General features: G+C 49.6%; 1 protein-coding gene across 3 annotated transcripts in view; it reads right to left on the reverse strand.

Annotated features, from left to right (window-relative positions):
* The window catches only part of MAPKBP1 (mitogen-activated protein kinase binding protein 1), a 51,166-nt gene that overhangs the window by 8,316 nt on the left and 19,917 nt on the right, over positions 1–22,933 (reverse strand). For 2 of the 3 annotated variants that reach the window (XM_058427471.1, XM_032175313.2), the window contains exons 3-15: positions 17,375–17,466; positions 6,353–6,415; positions 6,063–6,120; positions 5,171–5,341; positions 4,645–4,782; positions 4,198–4,380; positions 3,952–3,969; positions 3,518–3,678; positions 2,556–2,745; positions 1,893–2,039; positions 1,498–1,673; positions 654–745; positions 269–394 (exon numbers count right to left, since the gene is read on the reverse strand). In XM_058427471.1, the coding sequence (XP_058283454.1) occupies positions 269–394; positions 654–745; positions 1,498–1,673; positions 1,893–2,039; positions 2,556–2,745; positions 3,518–3,678; positions 3,952–3,969; positions 4,198–4,380; positions 4,645–4,782; positions 5,171–5,341; positions 6,063–6,120; positions 6,353–6,415; positions 17,375–17,466 (1,615 nt within the window). The remainder of the gene's footprint in view (positions 1–268; positions 395–653; positions 746–1,497; positions 1,674–1,892; positions 2,040–2,555; positions 2,746–3,517; positions 3,679–3,951; positions 3,970–4,197; positions 4,381–4,644; positions 4,783–5,170; positions 5,342–6,062; positions 6,121–6,352; positions 6,416–17,374; positions 17,467–22,933) is intronic. The other variant, XM_032175314.2, reaches the window with a different exon arrangement.

Consider the following 22,933-nt stretch of genomic DNA (forward strand, 5'->3'; position numbering starts at 1 on the left):
ACCAAGCTACTCTACATGCCAGGGAAAACCAACTAAATTAAACCTGGAAACCCAGGTTTTCCTGTCTCCCTATCCTCAGTCCAACCTGGTTGGCTCAAGTCCCAGCACTGAGAGTCTCTGTTCCGCCTATCTTCCCAACCAGCTCCAGGCCTCCCAGCTGCTGTCCAACACTCCCCCACGACTGGCAGACCCTTTTCTCATGGAGGTGGGAGGCAGATGGCAGCAGGAGTGAGAGTGGCGGGATGTGTCTCATTCACCCTGCCTGCACCTGCAAACTTGACAGCAGTGATGGAGGATGAGTGTTCGTCCAGCGTCTGCTGTAGGCTGTACTCCCGTCCGGCATCCAGCACGTGGATCAGCCGGTCCCGGCTCGCCGATGCTAGCAGTTTCAGACCTGGGGATGAAAGAACTCCATCAGCCCATGAGTGCCCTGAACAGCCCTTATCTGGGCCTGGCAAAGAGCCCCAAGGGAACTGAGCCCCATATCCCCAAGCCATGTGAACCACGGAGCAAGGACAGAGCTGTCTTCCTCTAAACCAGCAAAGACACCAGTGATCCAAAGATTACCAACCCCACATCCAAGAGCCAGGACAGATTTAAGTGGCACCGGCAGGACTGGAGGAGCCCTGTGCCATTCCGGGCATTCTCCTGACCTGTGTCTGGCTTAGAATACTCCAGGCACAGAATCTCAGAGTCATGGGCCTCCACCTTCAGCATCTCACTCAGGGACTGAAGTTCGTGCACCCTGTAAAGATGAGGAGAGGTAGGAAGAGGCCATGGCCAGGCAGCAGGAAGGACTCACGCCCCCTCCTCTGCTACATTTTCTCCTCCTACCTTTTTCCTTTTTTTGAAATTTTAGGCTTAGAGAAAAGTTGCTGAAAGAACAAAGAGCTTCCATATTTCCCTTACCCAGCTTTCCCTAATGTGAACATCTTACATAACGACAGTGCAATTATCAAAACTAGGAAATTTATGTTGGTACAATACTATTAGAGACCTCAATCAGATTTCACCAGTTTTCCCACTATGTCCTTTTTCTTGACTCCAGATCCTATCCAGAGTCCAAATCGCATTTAGTTACTTCTCCTTAGACTTCCGTGGTCTGTAACAGTCCTCTAGTCTTTCCTTACTTTTCATGATCTTGATGCTTTTGAAGAGTATTGATCAGTTACTCTGCACCTCAATTTGAGTTTGTCGGATGTTTTCTCACGCCTATATTGAGTTTACGCATTTTTGGTAAGAATACCACAGAAACAATGTCACATCCTTCTTAGTACATCCTATTATGGGCTTCGTGATGTTGATATGAGGATGTTAACCTTGATCACTTGGTGAAGATGATTCCTGCTAGGTTTACTCATTGTAAAGTTATTATCTTTCTCTTGTAAATAAGTATCTTGTTGCCTAACCTTTTTGAGCCAAACCCTCCCTAAGGTTCTAAATACCCAACTCTGCACCACGAGAGGCAGTCAGTACTCACCCAGGGCCAGGCATTACCTAAGTGTGCCCATACGGTCCCCTGATGCTAGATGCTGTCCATTGGGGCTGACACACACCGAGCGGATGCCCACGCGGGGATCCATCAGGGATGCATCAGCTTTGTCTCCTCCAGGCAGCTCTGTGTCCAGCAGGGCCTGGGTGTTCCCATCCACATAGATGATTTTAATGAGATCCTAGTGGAACAGGTTAGAAAAGGTGGGTGAGGCAGGCCTGACCAGTACAGCTGCAAGGGGCAAGAAAGCTGAGCAAAACAAACCCTTGGACCACAGAGCACAGCCAAATGAAGGCTGGAAGGCCAAGGCCTAGAGACCCAGTTCCCAGTAACAAGGTGCAATAGCTCTGGGGATGGGGGCACTGAGGGTGACGCGGGGCCCCACAGCCTCAGGGCTCACACTGCTGAGGATGTTTCGGTGGAGGGTGGAGCCATGCACCCCGGAGCTCTCTGTGTTCCACAGGCGGATGGTGTTGTCTGAGGAGCAGGTAATAAAGGAACTGGGGGGCAGGCAGGCCTGGTTACTGTCCTTCACCTCGGGGTAGACCTGAAGGGGCCGAGGGAACACAATCAGACCTCCATTCGGGAGCAGTCCTCTGCCTACCCAAGGAGATGGAAGGGAATGGGACGAAAGAGAATGGTGGCCAGGACTTAGTCCAGTGCCTGTCACAGGCCGTACATAACTGGTACATACTCTTCAACATGACCAAGGGGAAGCACCCACTATATATCAGGCACTCTTCTATGTCTCCCACTTACATTATTTCATTTTATTCTTAGGACAATTAGGTGAATCAAGTACACCATTTTACAGGTGAGGAAACTGAGACTTGGTCAAGTTCAATAACTTGTCAAGATGACTGAGGCAAAACTAAGGATGGGGCACACTGGGGAAGCCTGTAACATTCAAACTCAGTCCCCAGGATCTATCCCAGGGAAGTCACTGGAGAAACAGGGAGGAAGCAGGAATCTAAGATTATACTTGGGGATCCCTACTTTCTGTCCTCAAAATGGTATCCCAGCCAACCTGGCCAGTCTCCAGCCAGCCAGCCGGCCCACATACCTCCACACTCCAGACGCAGGAAGAATGATACAGAGCCGAGTACACCTTGCCCACTTTCTTGGGGTCCCTCACATCCCAAACATAAATGCTATGATCGTTGTACACACAAGACAGCCACTGATTAGTAGGATCAAAGGTCAAGGCAATGGTGTCTGGATACCTGGCATTGGCCACTCCAGAGAAGAGGCGACTGTAGGGAGAGGACAGGGCACACTGGTCAGACTGAAGGGAATGAAAAGAGAAGCCAATCCACAATGGAAGGAGCAGTGTGTGAGGAGCCCTCCCTGGACCTGCAGGTTTGGAAGTCGTTGCTTGAGAGAAGAAAGGAGCCCCTACTAGCCATCAGCAGGAACCTGACCCAGCACTAGCAGCTGGGCCCTGGTGTTCGGATGAACACGGTTTCACAGAACATCAACGTTAGACAAGGTAATTCTATGGCTGTGATGGGGCAAAACAAAAACAAGACTACTCTGTGCACAGATAAAAACAAGATCACCATACAAACCACAACAAACCATGACGATGACCGAACACCGCCTTTCCCATCTACATGACTGCTGGCGGCCTCTTGACCAAATACAGCTTTAGCCCCACACCTTTCCTTCACCTCTTAGATAAATTAACAAGATGTTCCACTGTAGAACTGCCCCTAGTTCCTGACAGCATCCAACCAGAATACTTCAGTCCCTTGAACGAATATTCCTAAAATCACCCAACGCAAACCCAAATCCCGTATGTCCCTCGTTAACACCCACTTACTGAGACTCTCCACAGTTCTCCATGGGGTGGGGTCTCCTTGGTTGCAACAAGTACCAATAAACCCAAATTCTTCTGTCTAAAGAGGTGTTCCCAGTAATCTTTGGGGCATCAATACACTCTTCACCTGCTCCCTGAGGCACTGACAAGAAAGACTGGGCAGGGGTAAGGCTACAAATGGAGGAAGGGGGGCCCACGTAGCTCACCTGGCCTCAGTGACGCTAGCAATGTCTGTCCCCAGAGCATGGGGTCGGGGCAAGGTGCTAAGGAAGTGCAGGTTGGAGGGGTTGAAAAGGCGCACGGTGCCATCAGCACAGCCACAGAAGATGTAGTCTTGGCTCACAGAGATGCAGTGGGCCACTGTGGTCTGTGGGCAGAGTGGCTCAGCTCAGCAAGGCCACCTGCCCGCTCAGTCTTCTCTCCTCCCCGCCCATCAACAGCCACCTGCCAAGAGGAGGGACCGGCCAAGGCAGGGGCAAGGGAAAAGCCGCCCAGCTGCTCTGTTCTGAGCCCCTCAGCCCTATCCAGCCAGGGATTAGGAATCGAGGATTCTTCTAGGCACCAGAGGATCCAGTAGGAAAAGCCCAGTGAAGAGAAAGAAACAGCATGAGAAAGAGAGGAAGGTGCAGGCACCACTTACTGTGAAGCTGTCTATGTTCTGAGCGGAAGAGGAAAGCAGGGGAAAGAGACAGAAAGAGCAGAGAGGAGGCAGTTATACAGATCACCAAGGGCTGGAAATGGGCCAAGCTCTAGCTCCCCCAAGCTTCGTTCTCCTGGGATCTCCCGTATGCACAGGGGCCCAGCCCCTAGTCTGAAGCCCTGGGCACTAGTTCTCCCCTGAGCTGAGACATGAGCAGACCCTACCCCTGGGGACGGAGGTACTTACCCTCAGCTCCACCCACTTGTCCAAAAGCCTTCGATCACTGAACTCGCACAGCAGCCCTGAGGACGTAATGCAGAAGGTACTGTCCGCCTTCTTTCCTCTGCCACAGGCCACATCAGTGAACAGGTTGTTCCGTAGCTCTCCCAGCAGCCCTGAGCGGCCCAGCAAGGGCACAGTGGCATTCACCTGTGGAGGCGCACCACTGTTATACCCCCATCCACCCCGAGCCTGCCCCTGGAAACTAGGCCCTAGGAGAGGACAGGGGAAGCCCCCAGCACCCCCTTGCTCTTTGGGCCTCCTCCTCAGCCCAGACAGCATCTGGCTCATCCAAAACTTCTGCATGACTGCTGGGAATGCAGAGAGAGGCCCAAGTGGGGCTGAGTCTCCTGGGGTGGACTGGGCAGGCCCTGGCAGGGGCCTTGGTGGCTACTCCCAGCTTCAGCACCTCACCTTTGAGGTCTTGCTGTCATCAAGATACCAGAATTTGATGTGCCGGTTGCCTGCAGTGACAAAGTAGCTGCAATCCTCAGAGAAGGACACTGCTGTCACCCGACTGGACACCTTGTTGGAGGCCACCACAGTGTTTTTCTGGAGGGGATGCCAAAGGAAGAATCAAGGCTCTGTCTCTTGGAGCTAAGAAGGCAGTGACTCAGAGAATGGAGGAGAATTAGAATTTGTACTTGAAAAAGTGTTTCTTTCCAGAATTTACTGGCCAGAAAAAGAGGGGTGGGGAAATAATCCCTTTCTAGAGGAGCTGAAAAGATTCGTTTCCTGCAGAAGTCCTTGAAGGCATAAAGCTAGCCCCTTCAACCAACATGCTTGGCCACACAGTTGCTCTTTTCTGCCTCAAATAACTTTCTAGAATGAGAATGGTTCAGTGGGGTGGAATAGAGCAGGGCAGGTCAGCAGTCTCTTGCCTCCCCAGCTGACACTTGACCCCTGTGAGGCTGTCAGGCCACCCTACCCAGCCACTCACCTTCCAGGCCCACACATTGACGATCATGTCATGCTGATAGCCCACAGAGACAATGTACTTGGCGCTAGGAGAGAAGGCCACACAAGCCACACCATACTTGTGCTCCTGCAGCTCGGCCACCTGGCTGCGCTCTGCCACGTCCCAAACCCGCACGGCAGGCATGTGCCCACTCTGCAGGGAGGCAAGAACTGGAAGTGAGTTCTTGAGTTCTCCACAGGAATACAGCCCCACTTCGTCTTCCAGAGTGGGGCCCTCGCCTCTTCAGCTACTGGATACCATCACTTCCCCAACCAAAAGTCAAGGCAGAGTACAGAGGAAATATGATAAAGATCTGAGGGCAACAGTGATTATCAGGGAGAAAGTGACCTCGGATTTTAGTCAGCATCTCTGGGTGGCCGTCTGTACTTCGGGTTGTTCAAAGCTCCCTGAATGGTTCTGATGGGCAGCCGGCATTGAGAGCCACTGCCACTCAGGTCTATTTCTGCCCCTAGTAAGACTATGCCGCCGGGACAGAAGCGTTCCTCCTGAGCCCAGCAGGGGGCCCCCGGGGGTAAGGAATAGTTAAGGCAGTGGTTTCCAAAGCACACTTCCTTCACCAGCAGCAGCAGCACTCTCTGGGAACTTGTTACAAATGCACATTTCAGACCCCCATCCCAGACCTACAGAATCAGAAACTCTGAGGACCAGCCTAGCGATTTGTGCTTTCAAAAGCCCTCCAGGTGATTCTGATGTACACTAAAGCTTGAGAACCACTATTTTAAAGTATAGCAAAAACCAGGATTTGGTGTCTGTTTCAGAAGCCAAAGTGACAGTAGGCCTAGGACTGCAGCTCTCTGCAGAGGCCAGGACACCTGCCCTCTTTACAGTACTGCCAGCCCTCTTCCTCACTCACCTCTCCAGTGACCAAATACTTGCCATCAGGGGAGAAGGCAAGGGCAGTGATGGTTTTCCTGCAAGAGATGGGGAGGCTCAGAGGGGCACTGGCAGCCTGGCCTAAGCCTAGCCCCCTCCCAGCCTCTCAAAAGGTGAGACCAGCAGACACCAATGGCACATGTGGCACTTCCCCATCTGGCCTTAGGGCCCAACCAGGTCCCAGCCCCCAGAGCCATAGAGACTCTAGACAGTGCCCTTCTCATAGCTCCCAGAAGGAAGAGGTATCCTGAGGACCCCCAGCCCATTTACCTGGAACTGTTGAGGATGTGGTGCTGTTTGTGTTTCCGGGGATTGAACAACACAACCACACACCTGAGGAGATGAGCAGACAACAGGCTCAGCAGCAAACCACAGATCCCCCAGGAGCCCTCCTGCCCACCCATGACTTCCAGTCACTCGGTAGAGGGAGCTGGGTAGAAAGAGCTCAGAAGGGCTCTGCTGTTTTTTTCCTTTTCTTTCTTTTTTTTTTTTTTTTTGAGACAGGGTCTTACTCTGTCACCCTAGCCAGAGTGCAGTGGTACAAACATGGCTCAGTGCAGCCTCAACTTGCAAGCTCAAGCAATCCTCCCACCTTAGCCTCCCTAGTAGCTGGAACCACAGGCATGTGCCACCATGCAAGCTAATCTTTGTATTTTATTTTATTTTATTTTTATTTTTTTGTAGACACAGGATCTTGCCACGTTGCCCAGGCTGCTCCCAAACTCTTGAGCTCAAGTGATCTGCCTCCCAAAGTGCTGGGATTACAGGCATAAGCCACCATGCCCAGCCTCCACTGCTTTCTGCTGGCAACCTGTTCTTGCTCCTTTTCCCCACCCAAGAGGAACTATCTCTGTAGCCCCATGAGGGTGAAAGGGTTCCCTGGAAGCCTGTCCCCCCAGCCAGGCCCCTAAATACCAGCTCTATCTCTGGCCATACCCACAAAGGGCAGCAGGGACACAGGCCATCTACCCCAGGAAAGGGTGTAGGAGGGAAGAAGAAATGTGATTTGGGCAAAGCAGGCCTCAGGTGCACAGCCCGTTCACAGGCTTGGGGCCACACGTGTATCAAGCATGTGTGCCTTAAGATGTAAGGCCTCTCACGTGTGCACCCATGTGTGTACTTGGCAAGAGCTGGCCCCCCACACCCTCCATGTGTTGAATGAGGAAGGAACTGGGAGGCGAGGCAGGGGCCACACAGCAGAGAGGCTCAGTAAGATGGGGTAGGGGGATAGAGATAGCCTGAGAAGGCCTGGGAAAGCCTTACAGTGCCACAGAGGTCCCAAGCCCCACTCTGAGAATCTCTGGCCCCAAGAAACCTGAGAAGAGCCCCCCGACTGCCAGAAGCAGAATCAGGGACTCTGCCTGCCTCGCAGAGAAGACGGGGGCAACCTCTCCCGCCAGGCAGCCAAGGCTGCTGGATGGAATCAGGTCCTGCCTTTCCAGAAGCAGCTCTGGAGACAGAAGCTGGGTAGTAGGAATCAGGGGCAAGAAGCCAAAGGCCAATAGCCAGGCAGCTTCTCTTTAGGCTTCCTGGCTGTCAGCAGGCCCTGGCCCGTTGCCCCTTCTGCCTCAACTCTTCATTAGCACTGGAACTAGCAGACAAGAGCAAGCCTGGAGACTGCGAATAGGAAAGGCAGGGAGGAGAGAAAGACGAGACAGCTACTTCCCCCAGACCTAATTTTCCCTAGTGGGACCCCACTGCAGCCCCCATATCTGAATGCCACTACTGGCTGGAAACTTGAAGGGAGGTAGGTGCAAGTTGCTAGTGAGGGCTAAGCATCTCGGGCTCAATAAACCACTTCAATATGCAAATTTGGGGAGACTGGGACCTCCGATGTGACTAGATATGCCCAGAACTGCCAGGCTGACCAACAGCTATGGAATTCCTGAGTCATATCATTTTCTCCTCTAACCCCTCAACTCTTCCTGTTTTTTTCCCCCTTCTTTCTCCATTTCCTACTCTTTCCTTGCTCCTGTTTCCTTTCTCTGTTTTTTTGAGACAAAGTCTCACTATGTTGCCCAAACTGGTCTTGAACTCCTGGGCTCAAGTAATCCTCCTGCCTCATCCTCCCAAGTTGCTGGGATTAGAGGCTCATGCCACCCTGCTCAGCCCTTCCTTCTTTTTTTTTTTTTTTTTTGAGGCAGGGTCTCGCTCTGTCACCCAGGCTGGACTGCAGTGGCACCATGGCACCATCACAGCTCCCTAAAGTCTCGACCTCCTGGGCTCAAGCAATCCTCCCACCTCAGCCTCCCAAGTAGTGGGATTACAGGCACATGCCACCATACCCAGTTAATTTTTGTATTTTTTGTAGAGATGGGGTTTTGCCATGTTGCCCAGGCTGGTCTTGAACTCCTTTCTCTTTTTATACCACCTTCTAGTCTCCTGCTTCCCCTTCTAGAATGTCACAGTCAGGAGGGTTTTAAAAAGTATGACAGGCCGGGCACAGTGGCTCATGCCTATAATCCCAGCAGTTCGGGAGGCAGAGACAGGCAGATCACCTGAGGTCAGGAGTTCGAGATCAGGCTGGCCAACATGGTAAAACTCCATCTCTACTAAAAATACAAAAATAAGTCAGGTGTGGTGGTGGGCACCTGTAATCCCAGCTACTTGGGAGGCTGAGGCAGGAGAATTGCTTGAACCCAGGAGGTGAAGGTTGCAATGAGTTGAGATCATGCCATTGCACTCCAGCCTGGGTGACAAGAACTAGACTCTGTCTCAAAAAAAAAAAAAAAGTATGACAAAAGCAAGATGGCTTTGGAAACTCTGCACCCCATCACTCTTGAGCAGGCAAATGAAAATTATAACAAAGCCGGGCATGGTGGCTCACGCCTGTAATCCCAGCACTTTGGGAGGCTGAGGCAGGCAGATCACGAGGTCAGGAGATTGAGACCATCCTGGCTAACATGGTGAAACCCCGTCTCTATTAAAAATACAAAAATTAGCCAGGCATGGTGGTGGGCACCTGTAGTCCCAGCTACTGAGGAGGCTGAGGCAGGAGAATGGCATGAACCCAGGAGGCGGAGCTTGCAGCGAGCCAAAATCACGCCACTGCACTCCAGCCTGGGTGACAGAGAGAGACTCGGTCTACAAAAAAAGAAAGAAAGAAAGAAAGAAAAAATCATAAGAGTTCAAAGTCCACAGATTTAGATTTTGTTTTCCTTTTTTTTTGAGATGGAGTCTCACTCTGTCACCCAGGCTGGAGTGTGGTGGCGTGATCTCGGCTCACTGCAACCTCCACCTCACAGGTTCAACCAATTCTCCTGTCTCAGCCTCCCCAGTAGCTGGGATTACAGGCACCCATCACCAAGCCTGGCTAATTTTTTTATATTTTTAGTAGAGACGTGATTCCACTATATTGGTAAGGCTGGTCTCAAACTCCTGACCTCAGGTGATCCACCCACCTTGGCCTCCCAAAGTGTTGGGATTACAGGCATGAGCCACTGTGCCCAGCCAGATTTAGATATTTAGGTTTTAATACTTCATGCTGTATATGAAAAGTAATAGCCCCAGGCCTGCCACCATCATGAATTCAGAGCCCAGAAAGTTCTCAGTGGTCAAACAACGTTTTCTGAACCTTCTTGCAATCTATGCTGACCTGAGGCCCTCTACAGGCTCCTCTCTCCAGCAAAGGCTCTAGTCTCAATGGGGACAGGTTCCCTAGCTTTCTGATTAGTTACACTGGAACCACGGTAAAGGGCTTCAGCTGAGAGTTGATCTAATTGAATTGACTTGATGCATAATCCAGCCAACCATATTCCAAATCCAGAAAAACTGGGCTCTATTTGCAAGTTTATGAGTTTTCCCTTAATTCTCACCCCAAAGCAGCATTTCAGCCTTTAAAGGGTAGTGCATCAGACTGCTTAAAACACTTTCCAAGTCACTGCATACGAACTCAGTCTTCCTGGGACACAATATCCTCTGTTTCCTCCTTCTCCTATGTTCAGCTGCATGGTGGAAGAAGGGTGAATGGTGTGCGTGTGTGTGTGTGTGGAGGAACACTATGTAGATAGAAGGATGACTGGCTAGAGGCAATGAGGCAATCTCTCCCTCCTGTAACATCCCCCTGCCCCCAGTATAGCCTAAGAAATTCTCAGGTGTGCCATGGAAGAGCTAAGCAAGAAAAGGAAACACACAGAGGTCATCCCTTAAGCAACTATTTTTATTTCTAATTATTGATATTTGGAAGCCATCCAACAAGAGAAAGAGAGCATGCAACCACGGTCACAGCTCCACATGCAGGGACGGTAATGCAGATGCTGAAGTGAGAGCAGCATGGCCAGGGCTCCCTGTGTGCTTGACTTGTTGAGGCCCTCCTGACCTGTTCTCAAAAGCACCAAGGAGCCCTCTCAGCCTTCTTGGTGAACTGTGAGCAAGCTCCTAGGTCAGCCGGGGAGAGGAGTGCGGGGCACGGTTTGTACCAATCTTTCTCTCCACATCCCCTGACCCTGCCCAGCAGGGTGAGCCCTTGCTGCAGTGCTGGCTGGGACCCACCACATGCCAAGGGCTGGGTTGGCCCAACCAGCTGAGTCCTGCAACTCAGCACCCGAGGGTGCAGGGCGGCTGCTCACTCTCACGGGAGGACATAAGGCCTCAGCCTGGGGGAGTCACGCTGTGGAGTACCGGCGCCAGGTGCTGGGCCCACTGCCCAGGAAGGGCCAAGCCTTCAACATCCCCCTTCCCTACACAAGTCCAGGCCTGCTGCCACCACAAAGAGCCCAGGATTCCCATAGGATCCACCTCCTACCACTCTCCATCCCCCGGATGGGATGAGCTATGCATGGGGCAGCACAGACACAGGGAACAGGACACACAAGGTCAACCAGGGACCCTGGGCCTTTGAATTGTTTTCTTTCAGACCAGGTAAAATCTGAGAATGACTCACAGAAGCATACCAAAGGAGTTTCTAGCCTCGCTCAAATGTCACCCTCCAGCCCTATTTATCATTACAACCCTACCTCCGTCACTGCTACTGCTTATACTGTTTCCAAAGCACACATCAATTTGTAATCATGCTTATAACTTACACTGAGAGTGGGGATCCATCTTCACACACCAGACTGCCAGTTCTGTGAGGATGGTATTTTTGGTCTGCTTTACTTACTGTTAAGTTCCCAGGGCCTAGACGATAGGCCCTCACTAATTATTTGTAAACGATTGAATATATCTTCAAGTCACTAGCTGCAAGATCTCAAAGCCATGGCTGCCAAGGAACCTCCTGGGTAGCAGAGTGTGAACGAGGGCCCTGGGGAGAGGTCCATGGTTCTCCCGTACCTCAGGCATTTAGGACTCCTTGAAGCTCAAGGGCAGTGTACAGGTGGAAAGAGCAAAACACTGAGGTCACAGGCCTGTCTGCTAACACACTGCGTGACCCTGGGCACCAAGTCCCAGCCTTTTCTTCTCTCAGGTCCACCTGGTCTCTCTACTGTCCCTGGCGAATGCAATACAGTGAGTAAGAAGGTAGCTCTGTGTTCCTTCAGCTCAGGTGTCACGAGAACACAGCTCAGGAGGAGAATTCTGTCACACCCAGTGCAATGCTTCAAAGCTGAGGATCTCAGCATCAATTTTAACATGGGCTGAGGAAATGGAGGGCCTCCTCAGGAGAGCAGGCGGTTCCCTCTTCTCCTCCCCACTTAAATCAACCAAGAGATCTCTTCTTAGCTGCCGGACACACCCCGTCACCTCGCTGAGACACTTCCCACCCCAGCGGGAGAGGAGCAGCTGTGCACAGGGCACTCACCCAGGCCACTCTGGCATGGGAGCCAGGAGAAACCCATTCTCAGGACTGGGCACAGGGGCCCAAAGGCTGAGCTGGGCTCGAAGGCCCATCAACCTTCCACCAGCCGGCTGAGGAAAAGGCCCAACTCAAGGGTGTTCAACTCAACTAAGTCTCTCAAAGGGGCTGTCTGGCATCCTCTAGTAGGGGGGCTTCCCGTGGGGAAACAACGGCCAAGGCATGTAGGAGCCACTAGGACAGGCTCCATGCTCAGCCTGGAGCTCCTACTCACCTCTGCCTGACACACTGCCCACCCTCCTTTCCTGTGCTGTTCCATTTCCTTTCAGAAAACTTTGTTTTGGTTTGATATTCGCCTCTGGGCCTCAGAGAATTTTCTGAGTTTTGTTTCTCTCCTTGTTTCTAGGATACCTGAGCTGGCTCCCAGAGCAACAGGCACAGGAGGAACAAGAGCGTGGGGGCTGGGGGCAGTGTAAGGATGATCAGATAAGAAAACCAGGGAGATGAGGAGGGAGGTGAAGAACCTGCTTGTGCTCACACAGAATCTGGTGGCCCCCAACATCACAGCAGCACATCAGGGAGTTCTAGAACACAGCAAAACTCAAACACCCAGAAAGAGGCCATTTGCACACACAACTTGAAGTTCTAAGAAATCAAAAAGTCAGCGACAGATTAGGGGCACTGCCCAGGGGTGGTCTAAGCCAAGCACACACACTCAGGAAACCTACTAGAGGTTCCATCAGGGAAGCCTGTACACCACCTGGAAGGATCATGCCTCCCGGGCACATGCACTGGGCTGAGACCTGCTCATAAACATGCATAAGCACACGCCCTTAAAGGCCAGGCCTGGAGTCCAGGGGTGTGTGAGGAAGAAAGCGGGCAGGACTCCACACTCCCCAGGGCAGGGACACAGGGCTCAGCATGCACCAAGCAGCACCCCAAGGCCTTTTCTGCCTATGCTACATCCAGCCCCAGCCCCACCTCCAACAAGAGGGAACCTGGCTTTCCCAGGCAGAGGCAAGAACAAGTGGAATTCCCCTGAGGCAGGCTGCACAAACTTACCCAGTAGAGAGGTCTTTCCATCAACTTGCTTCTCTAAGGGAAAATGGAGCCCAGCCCAGCCTCTGCCAGGCAGAGCCCGTGTGGCTCCCACAGCACCCCTACTGCAGCCATTAAACACCAGAGGACCACTTGGGAGAGACACTGACCCCAAACCCAGGGGCAGAAGTCTCCCTTGCACAGACTAAGCTGCCCATAAATGGGGCTCTTCTCATTCAAAGGGCAGGTAGGCAGCTTACAGGAAAAGCCATTTGTTAAAAATAAGCAGAAAGTGGCCGGGCACAGTGGCTCACACCTGTAATCCCAGCACTTTGGGAGGCCAATGTGGGCAGATCACCTGAGGTCGGGAGTTCGAGACCAGCCTGACCAACATGGAGAAACCCTGTCTCTACTAAAAATACAAAATTAGCTGGGCCTGATAGCACATGCCTGTAATCCCAGCTACTCGGGAGGCTGAGGCGGGAGAACTGCTTGAACCCAGGAGGTGGAGGTTGCGGTGAGCCGAGATCATGCCATTGCACTCCAGCCTGGGCAACAAGAGTGAAACTCTGTCTCAAAAAAAAACAGTGTGGTCTTCCCCCGCTCTGTGCCATTTTAACAATCAGAGCTCTACAGTCATACTACTTGGGTTAGAACCCCAATACACACACTAGCTATGTTACCTCAAGCAAACTCCTTAAACCTTTTCGATTTTTTAAGAGGCAGGGTTTCACTGTGTCACCCAAGCTGGAGTACAATGGCACGATCATAGTTTACTGCAGCCTTAACCTCCTGGGCTCAAGCAATCCTCCCGCCTCATCCTCCCCAGTTGCTGGGACTACAGGCACATGCCACTATACCCAGCTAATTTTTTTTATTTTTACTTTTTGGTAGAGACAGGGTTCTCACTATGTTGCCCAGGCTGGTTTCAAATTCTTGGTCTCAAGCAATCCTCCCACCTTGGCTTCCCAAAGCCACTGCACCCCGCCTGCTTAACCTCTTTTTTTTTTTTGAGATGGAGTCTCGCTCAGCCGCTCAGGCTGGAGTGCAGTGGCGCGATCTCGGCTCACTGCAACCACCGTCTCCTGGGTTCAAGCGATTCTCCCGTCTCAAGCCTCCCGAGTAACTGGGACTACCAGCACCTGCCATCATGCCAAGCTAATTTTTGTATTTTGGTAGAGACAAGATTTCACCAGGCTGGTCTTGAACTCCTGACCTCAGGTGATCCGCCCACCTTGCCCTCCCAAAGCGCTAGGATTATAGGCGTGAGCCACTGCACTCTGCCTGCTTGACCTCTTTGAATCTCAATTTCCTCCTCTAAAATAGGAGGGTGATAATAGTACCCACCTCAGAGCGTTGCTCAGAATATTAAATAATTCATATAAAGTGCTTAAAAAGTACCTGGCATAGAATAAGTACAGTCATACGTCACATAATAACATTTTGGTCAACAGTGAAGGGCATGTATGACAGTAGTCCCGTAAGATTATAATGGAGCTAAAATATTCCTGTCACTTAGTGACATCTTGATGATCCTGACCCTATGTAGTTCTATGCGCTAGGCTAATGTGTGTGTTTTTGTCTTTGTTTTTAACAAAACAGTTTAAAAAGTTAAAAATAAAATTTAAAGCTTATAGAAGATAAAAAGAAAATACTTTTCGGTCAGGCACGGTAGCTCATGCCTGTAATGCCAGCACTTTGGGAGGCCAAGGCGGGCAGATCACTTGAGGTCATTAGTTCAAGACCAGCCTGGCCAACATGGCGAAACCCCATCTCTACTAAAAATACAAAAATTAGCCAGGCGTGGTGGCAGGAGCCTGTAATCCCAGCTACTCAGGAGGCTGAGGCAGGAGAATCACTTGAACCCAGGAGGCAGAGGTTGCAGTGAGCTAAGATCGTGCCACTGCATTCCAGCCTGGGTGACAGAGGGAGACTCCATCTTGGAAAAAAGATAAAAGAAAAATATTTTTGTATAGCTGTACTGTGTTTGTGTTTTAAGCTAAGTGTTACTACAAGAGTCAAAAAGTTAAAAAAAAAAGTTTATAAAACGTAAGAAAGTCATAGTAAGTTAGGTTAATCTATTATTGAATATATGTTTTTAAAATAAATTTAGTGTGGCCAAGTGTACAGTGTTTGTAAAGTGTACAGTAATGTTCTGGGCACTCACACTCACTCACTGACTCACCCAGAACAACTTCCAGTCCTGGAAACTCCATTCATGGTAAGTGCCTTATACAGGTGTGCCTTTTTAAAATATATGATATTTTTACCGTACTTTTTCTATGTTTAAATATACAAATACCATTGTCTTAGGATTACGTACAGTATTCAGTACAGTAACCTGCTGTGCAGGTTTGTAGCCCAGGCGCAACCAGCTACATCATGTAGCCTAGGTATGTAGTAGGCTATACCATCTAGGGTTCGTGTAAGTACACTCTGTACTGTTCACTCAACAACGAAATTGCCAAATGACACATTTCTCAGAACATATCCCCATCATTAAGTGACACATGACTGTACTTGATTGATAAAGGTAGCTTTTTTTGGTGGTGGCTTGTTTTTTTTTAAGACAGACTCTCTCTGTCGCCCAGGCTGGAGTGCAGTGGCGCAATCTGGGCTCACTGCAACCTCCACCTCCTGGGTTCAAGTGATTCTCATGCTTCAGCCTCCCAAGCAGCTGGGACTACCAGCGCCCGCCATCACGCCCGGCAAATTTTTTTGTGTTTTTAGTAGAGACAGGGTTTCAACATGTTGGCCAGGCTGGTCTCCAACTCCTGACCTCAAGTGATCTGCCCACCTTGGCCTCCCAAGGTACTGGGATTACAGGCGTGAGCCACCGGGCCCAGCCTGATAAAGGAAGCTTTTTTGATGAGGTGATAAAATTAAGCAAATCATGTATCTAGTATAAAAACTATAAAAGTTGCTATGAAAATTACATTGGGGAATGAACTAGGCATTACCAAGTTAATGGCAGAGTAAGAAAGGTACAGCAGTAGCCCTTCTCATTTTCACATTCCTGTGCCTATCAGCATGGAACAGAGGGAGCCAGAAGCAGGAGGGGTTCCAAGCTTTCTCCAGAAGCCTGAAGAAACCATGGTTGGAGGTTTCCCACTTGTAGGAGCAGAGGAGTGAAAAGGCAGCAAGAGAAAGAATAGTGGCCCCACTCCCCTACTTCTCTTCTATGACACTGATCTCTCCCAAAGTGACTAGAACAGATGAATATTCATAACAGCATTATTCATAACAGCTAAGAAGTAGAAACAACCCAAATGTCCATCAACTGAAGAATAGATAAAATGTGCTACATCCATCCAGTGGAATATTATTCAACCACAAAAAGGAATAAGGTAGCGATACAAGCTGTGACATAGATTAACCCTGAAAACATTATGCTGGCCAGGCGTGGTAGCTCACGCATGTAATCCCAGCACTTTGGGAAGCTGAAGCGGGAGGATTGCTTGAGCCCAGGAGTTTGAAACTAACCTATGCAATAGAGTTAGACCCTGTCTCTACAAAAAATGGAAAAATTAGCTGGGCATGGTGGCACACACCCATAGCTCCAGCTACTCAGGAGGCTAAGGCAGGAGGCTGAGGCTGCAGTCAGCCATGATCATACCACTGCACTCCAGGCTGGGCAACAAAAAGAAGCCAGTTACAAAAGGCCAAATACAGTGTTATCTGATTCCGTTTATATGAAATATCCAGAATAGGCAAATTAATGGAGACAGTGGTTGCCTAGGGATGAAGGTCTGGTAACATGGGGTGGGAATGAAAAGTGACTGATAAGAATGGGGCCAGGCACCATCACGCCTGTAATCCCAGCACTTTGGGTGGCTGAGGCAGGTAGATGGCTTGAGCTCAGGAGTTCAAGACCAGCCTGGGCAATGTGGTAAAACCCCATCTCTACAAAAAATTAGCCGGGCATGGGGCAGTGCGCCTGTAGTCCCAGCTACTCGGGAGGCTGAGGTGGGAGGATTGCTTGAGTATCGGGGGCGGAGGTGCAGTGAGCTGACATCGAACCACTGCACTCCAGCCTAGGCGACAGAGCCAGAACCTGTCTCAAAAAAAAAAAAAAAAAAAAAAAAAGGGAACAAGATCATGCAAATGTCCTAAATTTGATTGTGGTGATGGGTGCACAACTCTGTGAATATACTAAAAAACTACTGAATTGGGTATTTTAAATAGTGAGTTATATGGTATGTGAATTACATCTCAATAAAGCTGTTTTTTAAATGACTAGAAAATAGTTATTGAAGATGGTGCTGGGAACTGTGTGTAACATAAAGTGTAAATCTGTGTGTGGGAGGTGGGGTAGATAACCGAAAAGCAGGACAGGATGGCAACAATGACAGCACCTGACAAAGAACCTTTACCTGGTCCTGCGTCTCTTTACAAAAATGACAACAAAACATTAACCTGTATCTATCTTCCAGAAGATACCAGAAAACCCCTGCCCACCCCAACTGCTCTAGCGTGGCTATAAATTCCCATGCATCAAGATCTCTTCCAAGGCACTTACTTACCCTGCTGGGTAGGCAACTAAACCTGATCGGGGGTCACAGGCAAGTCCTCTGCCTCCAGACACTGTAATTCCCAGCACCTTCTCCAAGGTCACCTGTTAGAGGAAGACAGAAGTGACATGTTATAGACAGAGTGTGTTTGGGAAGAAGGTGCTGAAGGTACTTAGGACCATTCTGAGGCACTGGCTACTTTCCAGACACCCATGTCTTCAGGAGAATGGAGCTATGACTTCTGCAGCTTCTTCTGTTCTGCCCACCGGGCTTCTTGATCACACGGGAAAAACCCAGCGTGCATCACCTATTTTCAGCAGGGCTCAGTCTGCTGGTACCATAGGAAAGAAAGCCAACTCATTAAAGCATAACTCATGGCCACAGAGGAACAAGCATTCCCCAAAACCAGGAAGGCACCATGTATAAGCTAGAGCCTGGGATCCCCAGACTAGACTCTTGGGTCTGTGAGACTTGGGTGAGGCCACCAATCTTTGTGCTTTGGCAGGCATGAAGGAAAGGCCACTCTGACCTACCAAGAGCCAAAAGAATGTTAGGTATCAATTAGGTGACTCAGAATATCCCTGACCTTTGCATTCTGTCATGTTCTTCCCCTCTGTCAGAGGGCTCCACCTCCCAAACGTCTGCCAGTTCGTACAGACTACAATCCAAGGAGGCACAAACAGGGCTTAATACTGTGTTTTACAAAGCACCGATGCTCAGGGTACTCTAATTATTATTATTAAGCCGCAACTCCCACAGAGATGAAAGATAAAATGCTCAGAGATTCAGAGAGGACACGGCCACGGGAGACACTCATCACTCTCATCATTAGTATTGTTACCCCACACTGCCTGCAGGCCCCAGGACCCACAGGAACTAACCTAAAATTAATTCATTGGTCTTTCTGCTAGACGATGCCAAGTGAGATTGAGACTTCCCTCTAACCTCTTGCTGTCACTCCACGTCATCCTCTGCTCTGGGTCTTTCACTTGCTGCTCCAGGTCTTTACCTGCTCCAGGACTGTGCACTCCCTGCACTGGCCCTGCTCAACAATGTCCCTGATCTCCCCTGGCTCAGAGAGTGGGGCTTCAGAATGCAGGACGGACATGTGAACAGGCTAGACAGCACTCTGCTATGAAAACACTGACCCTGAGGAGAGTCTCAGAGGCCCTAAGAGGGCAATGTAAACCAGAAACATGTAGGGTGGATGCTTGTGGCAGGGCGGTCTATTCCTAGTCCAGGCCAGTTTCTAGAGAGGGGAGACTCAGAATCAATTAGGACAGTTTTGGAGTTTCTCCTTCTCTCTTATTGCTCCAACCGCAGAATTAAAAGTACTCCTAGAGGGGCCAGGTGCAATGGCTCACGTCTGTAATCCCAGCGCTTTGGGAGGCCGAGGTGGGTAGACCACTTGAGGTCAGAAGTTTGAGAACAGCCTGGCCAACATAGTGAAACTCCGTCTCTACTAAAAATACAAAAATTAGCCAGGCATGGTGGTTGGTGCCTGTAATCCCAGCTACTCAGGAGGCTGAGGCACGAGATTCATTTGAACCTGGGAGGTGGAGGTTGCAGTGAGCCGAGATCACGCCATTGCACTCCAGCCTGGGTGACAGAGCGAGACTCCATCTCAAAAAGTACTCCTAGAGAACCTGTTTTAATTTTTTTTTTTTTTTTTTGAGACAGACTCTCACTCTGTCACCCAGGCTGGAGTGCAGTGGCGCCATCTCGGCTCACTGCAAGCTCCACCTCCCGGGTTCACGCCATTCTCCTGCCTCGGCCTCCTGAGTAGCTGGGACTACAGGCGCCCACGACCACATCCGGCTAATTTTTTGTATTTTTAGTAGAGACAGGGTTTCACCATGTTAGCCAGGATGGTCTCGATCTCCTGACCTCGTGATCCACCCGCCTCGGCCTCCCAAAGTGCTGGGATTACAGGCATGAGCCACTGCGCCCGGCCGAACCTGTTTAAATTCTTATCTCTGAAGATCATTTTAGCTTGAATTAGGTTGGAAGGAAATGCCCTGTGGTGGCCGAAGACCAAAATAAGTCTCCTGAGATGTTACATTTAATACCTATTCCCTAGAAAGGTCCCCAAGGGTATCTGTGTATCTTGGGGATGCAGATGAGGAATTCTAACATGTGTCTGCTCACTGGTAGATGTGGTTTCAATACAGAGCAGCAACCCACAGCCACCTGGCAAGCACCAAACTTGCCAATTACCCTTGCGCCGATCTGAGGCACTAAACCTAGTGTGGAATAAAGTAACTTTGGCCTTCTCTATACATTCTTGATAGGTTCCCCTAACTTATGCCTCCTCTACTTTTTCTCAGCTTAATGAACCACTGGGACCTAGTCACCTATTACTGACTGGAGAGCAACAAAATCATCCTGGGGAAGTCTGGGGGATACTCAGTTTCAGTCACCACGTCATCCTGGCACTGAACCTTCAACTCTCCCAGAGGAGGGGATATTTAGGGACATTCCTGCCACACCCACCGCCTTCTGCAGACAGGAAAGAGAAGGGCCTCAGGCTGGCATTACCCACACAGCTGGGAGAGGCCACAAAATCAAGTGTAGTGAGCTAAAGGGCTGCTCAACTCTTATTTTCTCCTGGTAATCTGATTAAAGGTAAACCCTTTGGATTCCAATTTGCATTGATCCCTTCCGTCCCTCATGCTTCAGTGTTGGTCCCAAAGAATTACACCAAGTCAGTTGGTTCTCAGCTGATCTTCTTTCTAACAGGAATTTGGGTAGGTGTTTTGTGGGTAGATGATCCAATTCCAAAGAGAATTAATTCTCTAAAGCAAGAAGGAGACGTGGGCTACTAACACTCTGAAGACCAGTGTTTATCAAAGTTTTTTGGCCATGACCCACAGTAAGGAACACATTTTATATCATGACCCAGTATATAGAGACATGTGTGCATATGCATAAAACTGAAAGTTTCACAAAACAATATACTATTGTTAATCCTAGAGTACAATATACTCTATTTTCGATTATATTCCATTTCATTAAAAAATAATTCTGGTCATGGCCCACTTTACTGATTTCATGACCTACAAATGGGATGGAAGCTCTAGTTTGGGAAACCCTGCTACGGACCATCTCTTTCTGCCAGGCCTGGGAGACAGGCTCTGATCACCGGCACCTTTGTGTTCCTTAGTCATTTTCCTCCTAGGACTCTCAGCAGTGGAACATACTTCTGCACTAGGAAAACCCCACAGGCAGGAGTTTGCCTGGGCTCAAAACTTGGCTTATTTTCAAAGGATTTATGTTTTTGGCTTTTTCTGGCTTTCTAAGCAGCTATCCAAGGGGGGGAAAAAGCAGTTTCCTTTGGCTCTGTGGAAGGGGAGGAGCAGGGGAAAACATTCAGGGGCATCAGCTGGTTTTTATTTTATGTTCTTAACTCAAACCAGCTTCCTGTTTGCAGGGAGGTTTTGTGTTGAGCTCCACTTTCAAAGGATCTAAGAGTCCAGAGTTCCTGCAAGGCCTCCAACATCTAGGCTTATTTTGCAAGGCTTCAACATGATGGACTTCATAAACTGACTCTCCCTCTGATAACCTTCTTCCTCGTCTCCTGTCCAAGAAGGTGGTAGAGCTTCCACCTGCCCTAGAAGATGGAGACAAATTTGAACATCCCCTGCAAACACGCCCCAGGTTCAATGCATTCAAGTTCAATCGGTGGTGTGCTGGGGCTGGCTTGCACCAACTCAAGAATGCTGACTGGGCACAACTTTTCCCACATTCGGTGCTAGCACACAAGTGGCCCTGAAATCACCACCGCAGGACGACTTACACCATGGAAATCAGCAAAGGCTCACAAATTTTCCAAATCACAGTTTTTTCCCCTCTCAGAGAGCCTGTAACTATTTACCAGCATGCCACTTAGTTCAAGTTACTATTATCTCTCACTTGGACTGTAACACCCATATGCTCTCCCTGCTTCAGGCCTTACCCCCTATAGTCTTTTCTCTCACATGGTAGGTCACAGGGATTCTTTTAAAATATAAATGAGAGGCCGGGTGCAGTGGCTCACGCCTGTAATCCCAGCACTTTGGGAGGCCAAGACGGGTGGATCACGAGGTCAGGAGATCGAGACCATCCTGGCTAACAGGGTGAAACCCTGTCTCTACTAAAAATACAAAAAAAATTAGCCGGGCGTGACGGCGTGCACCTGTAGTCCCAGCTGCTGGGGAGGCTGAGGCAGGACAATGGTGTGAACCCGGGAGGCGGAGCTTGCAGTTAACCGAGATTGCACCACTGCACTCCAGCCTGGGCGACAGAGCGAGACTCTGTCTCAAAAATAAATAAGTAAATAAATAAATAAAAATAAAAATAAAATATAATATAAATGAGATCATGTCATCATTTTGCCCCAAACCCTCCAAATGGCTTCCCATCTCCCATAAGTTCAAATCCAAATACTCTACCCAGGCCTACAAGGCCCTAAATCATCAGGCCTCTGGCTACCTACCTCTCTGACCTCATTTCCTACACCCTCCCCTTCATTCACTCACTCACTCCACCCCAGCCACCTTACCAACTTTAAGCAACTTAAGCCAATTGTAGCCTCAGGTCCTTCGCATATGCCATTCCTTGGACTAAAAAGTTCTTCTCTCAGCTATGCACAAAGCTAATTTCCTAAAGTCTTTGCTCAAAGGTCTCTTCCTCAGAGAGAGCCTTCCAGACTAGCTTTACTGCCATAATCTTACACCCAACTTACCCAGCCTTAGTTTTTCTTTTTCTTTTTTTCTGTGTTTTTTTTTTTTTTTTTTTTTTTTTTTTGAGAAAGGGTTTCACTCGTCACCCAGGCTGGGGTGCAGTGGTACCATCTCGGCTCACTGCAACCTCTGCCTCCCAGGTTAAAGCAATTATCCTGCCTCAGCCTCCCAGGTAGCTGGGATTACAGGTGCCCGCCATCATGCCCGGCTAATTTTTGTATTTTTGGTAGAGACAGGGTTTCACCATATTGACCAGGCTGGTCTTGAACCCCCAACCTCAAGTGATCTGCCCGCCTCGGCCTCCCAAAGTGCTGGGATCACAGGCATGAGCCATCACGCCCAGCCACCCAGCCTTTTCTTCACAGCTCACAGAGGCAGGTAGCAACCCAACATTGATTATATCTCTGTCCATGTACTTACTGCCTGTCTGTCCCATCCGAATGTGAGCTCTTTGAGGACAGGACCTAGGTTGCTGTCCCCCATGGATGTATTCCCAGCACTTTAAAGTCTCTGGCATACAATGGGCACTTGATACATATTTAAGGAATAAATGAACGCCTTACACAGGCTTCAGAAACAGTGAAAGCCCAGGAAAACTGGGGTATTTCAGGCCAATAAAGTTGTTCTCCACAAAGTATCTAAAACTGGTTGTGACAGAAACGCAATGACCAGCCGAGGACAAGCAGAAAGGGTACTTAATGGTACAGGTAACATTTTGTTTCTTAAGCTGATGGTAGGCACACATTGCCTATTATTCCACGTCTTTATTGTATGTCTTAAATATTGCATAGCAAATATTAAAAAGAGAGAAAAAATATAGTGGAAGATGTGGTGTGGGGCTCAGGACCTT

The sequence above is a fragment of the Hylobates moloch genome, unplaced genomic scaffold, assembly GCF_009828535.3.
Source record: "Hylobates moloch isolate HMO894 unplaced genomic scaffold, HMol_V3 SCAFFOLD_14, whole genome shotgun sequence".
Classification (NCBI taxonomy): Eukaryota; Metazoa; Chordata; class Mammalia; order Primates; family Hylobatidae; genus Hylobates; species Hylobates moloch.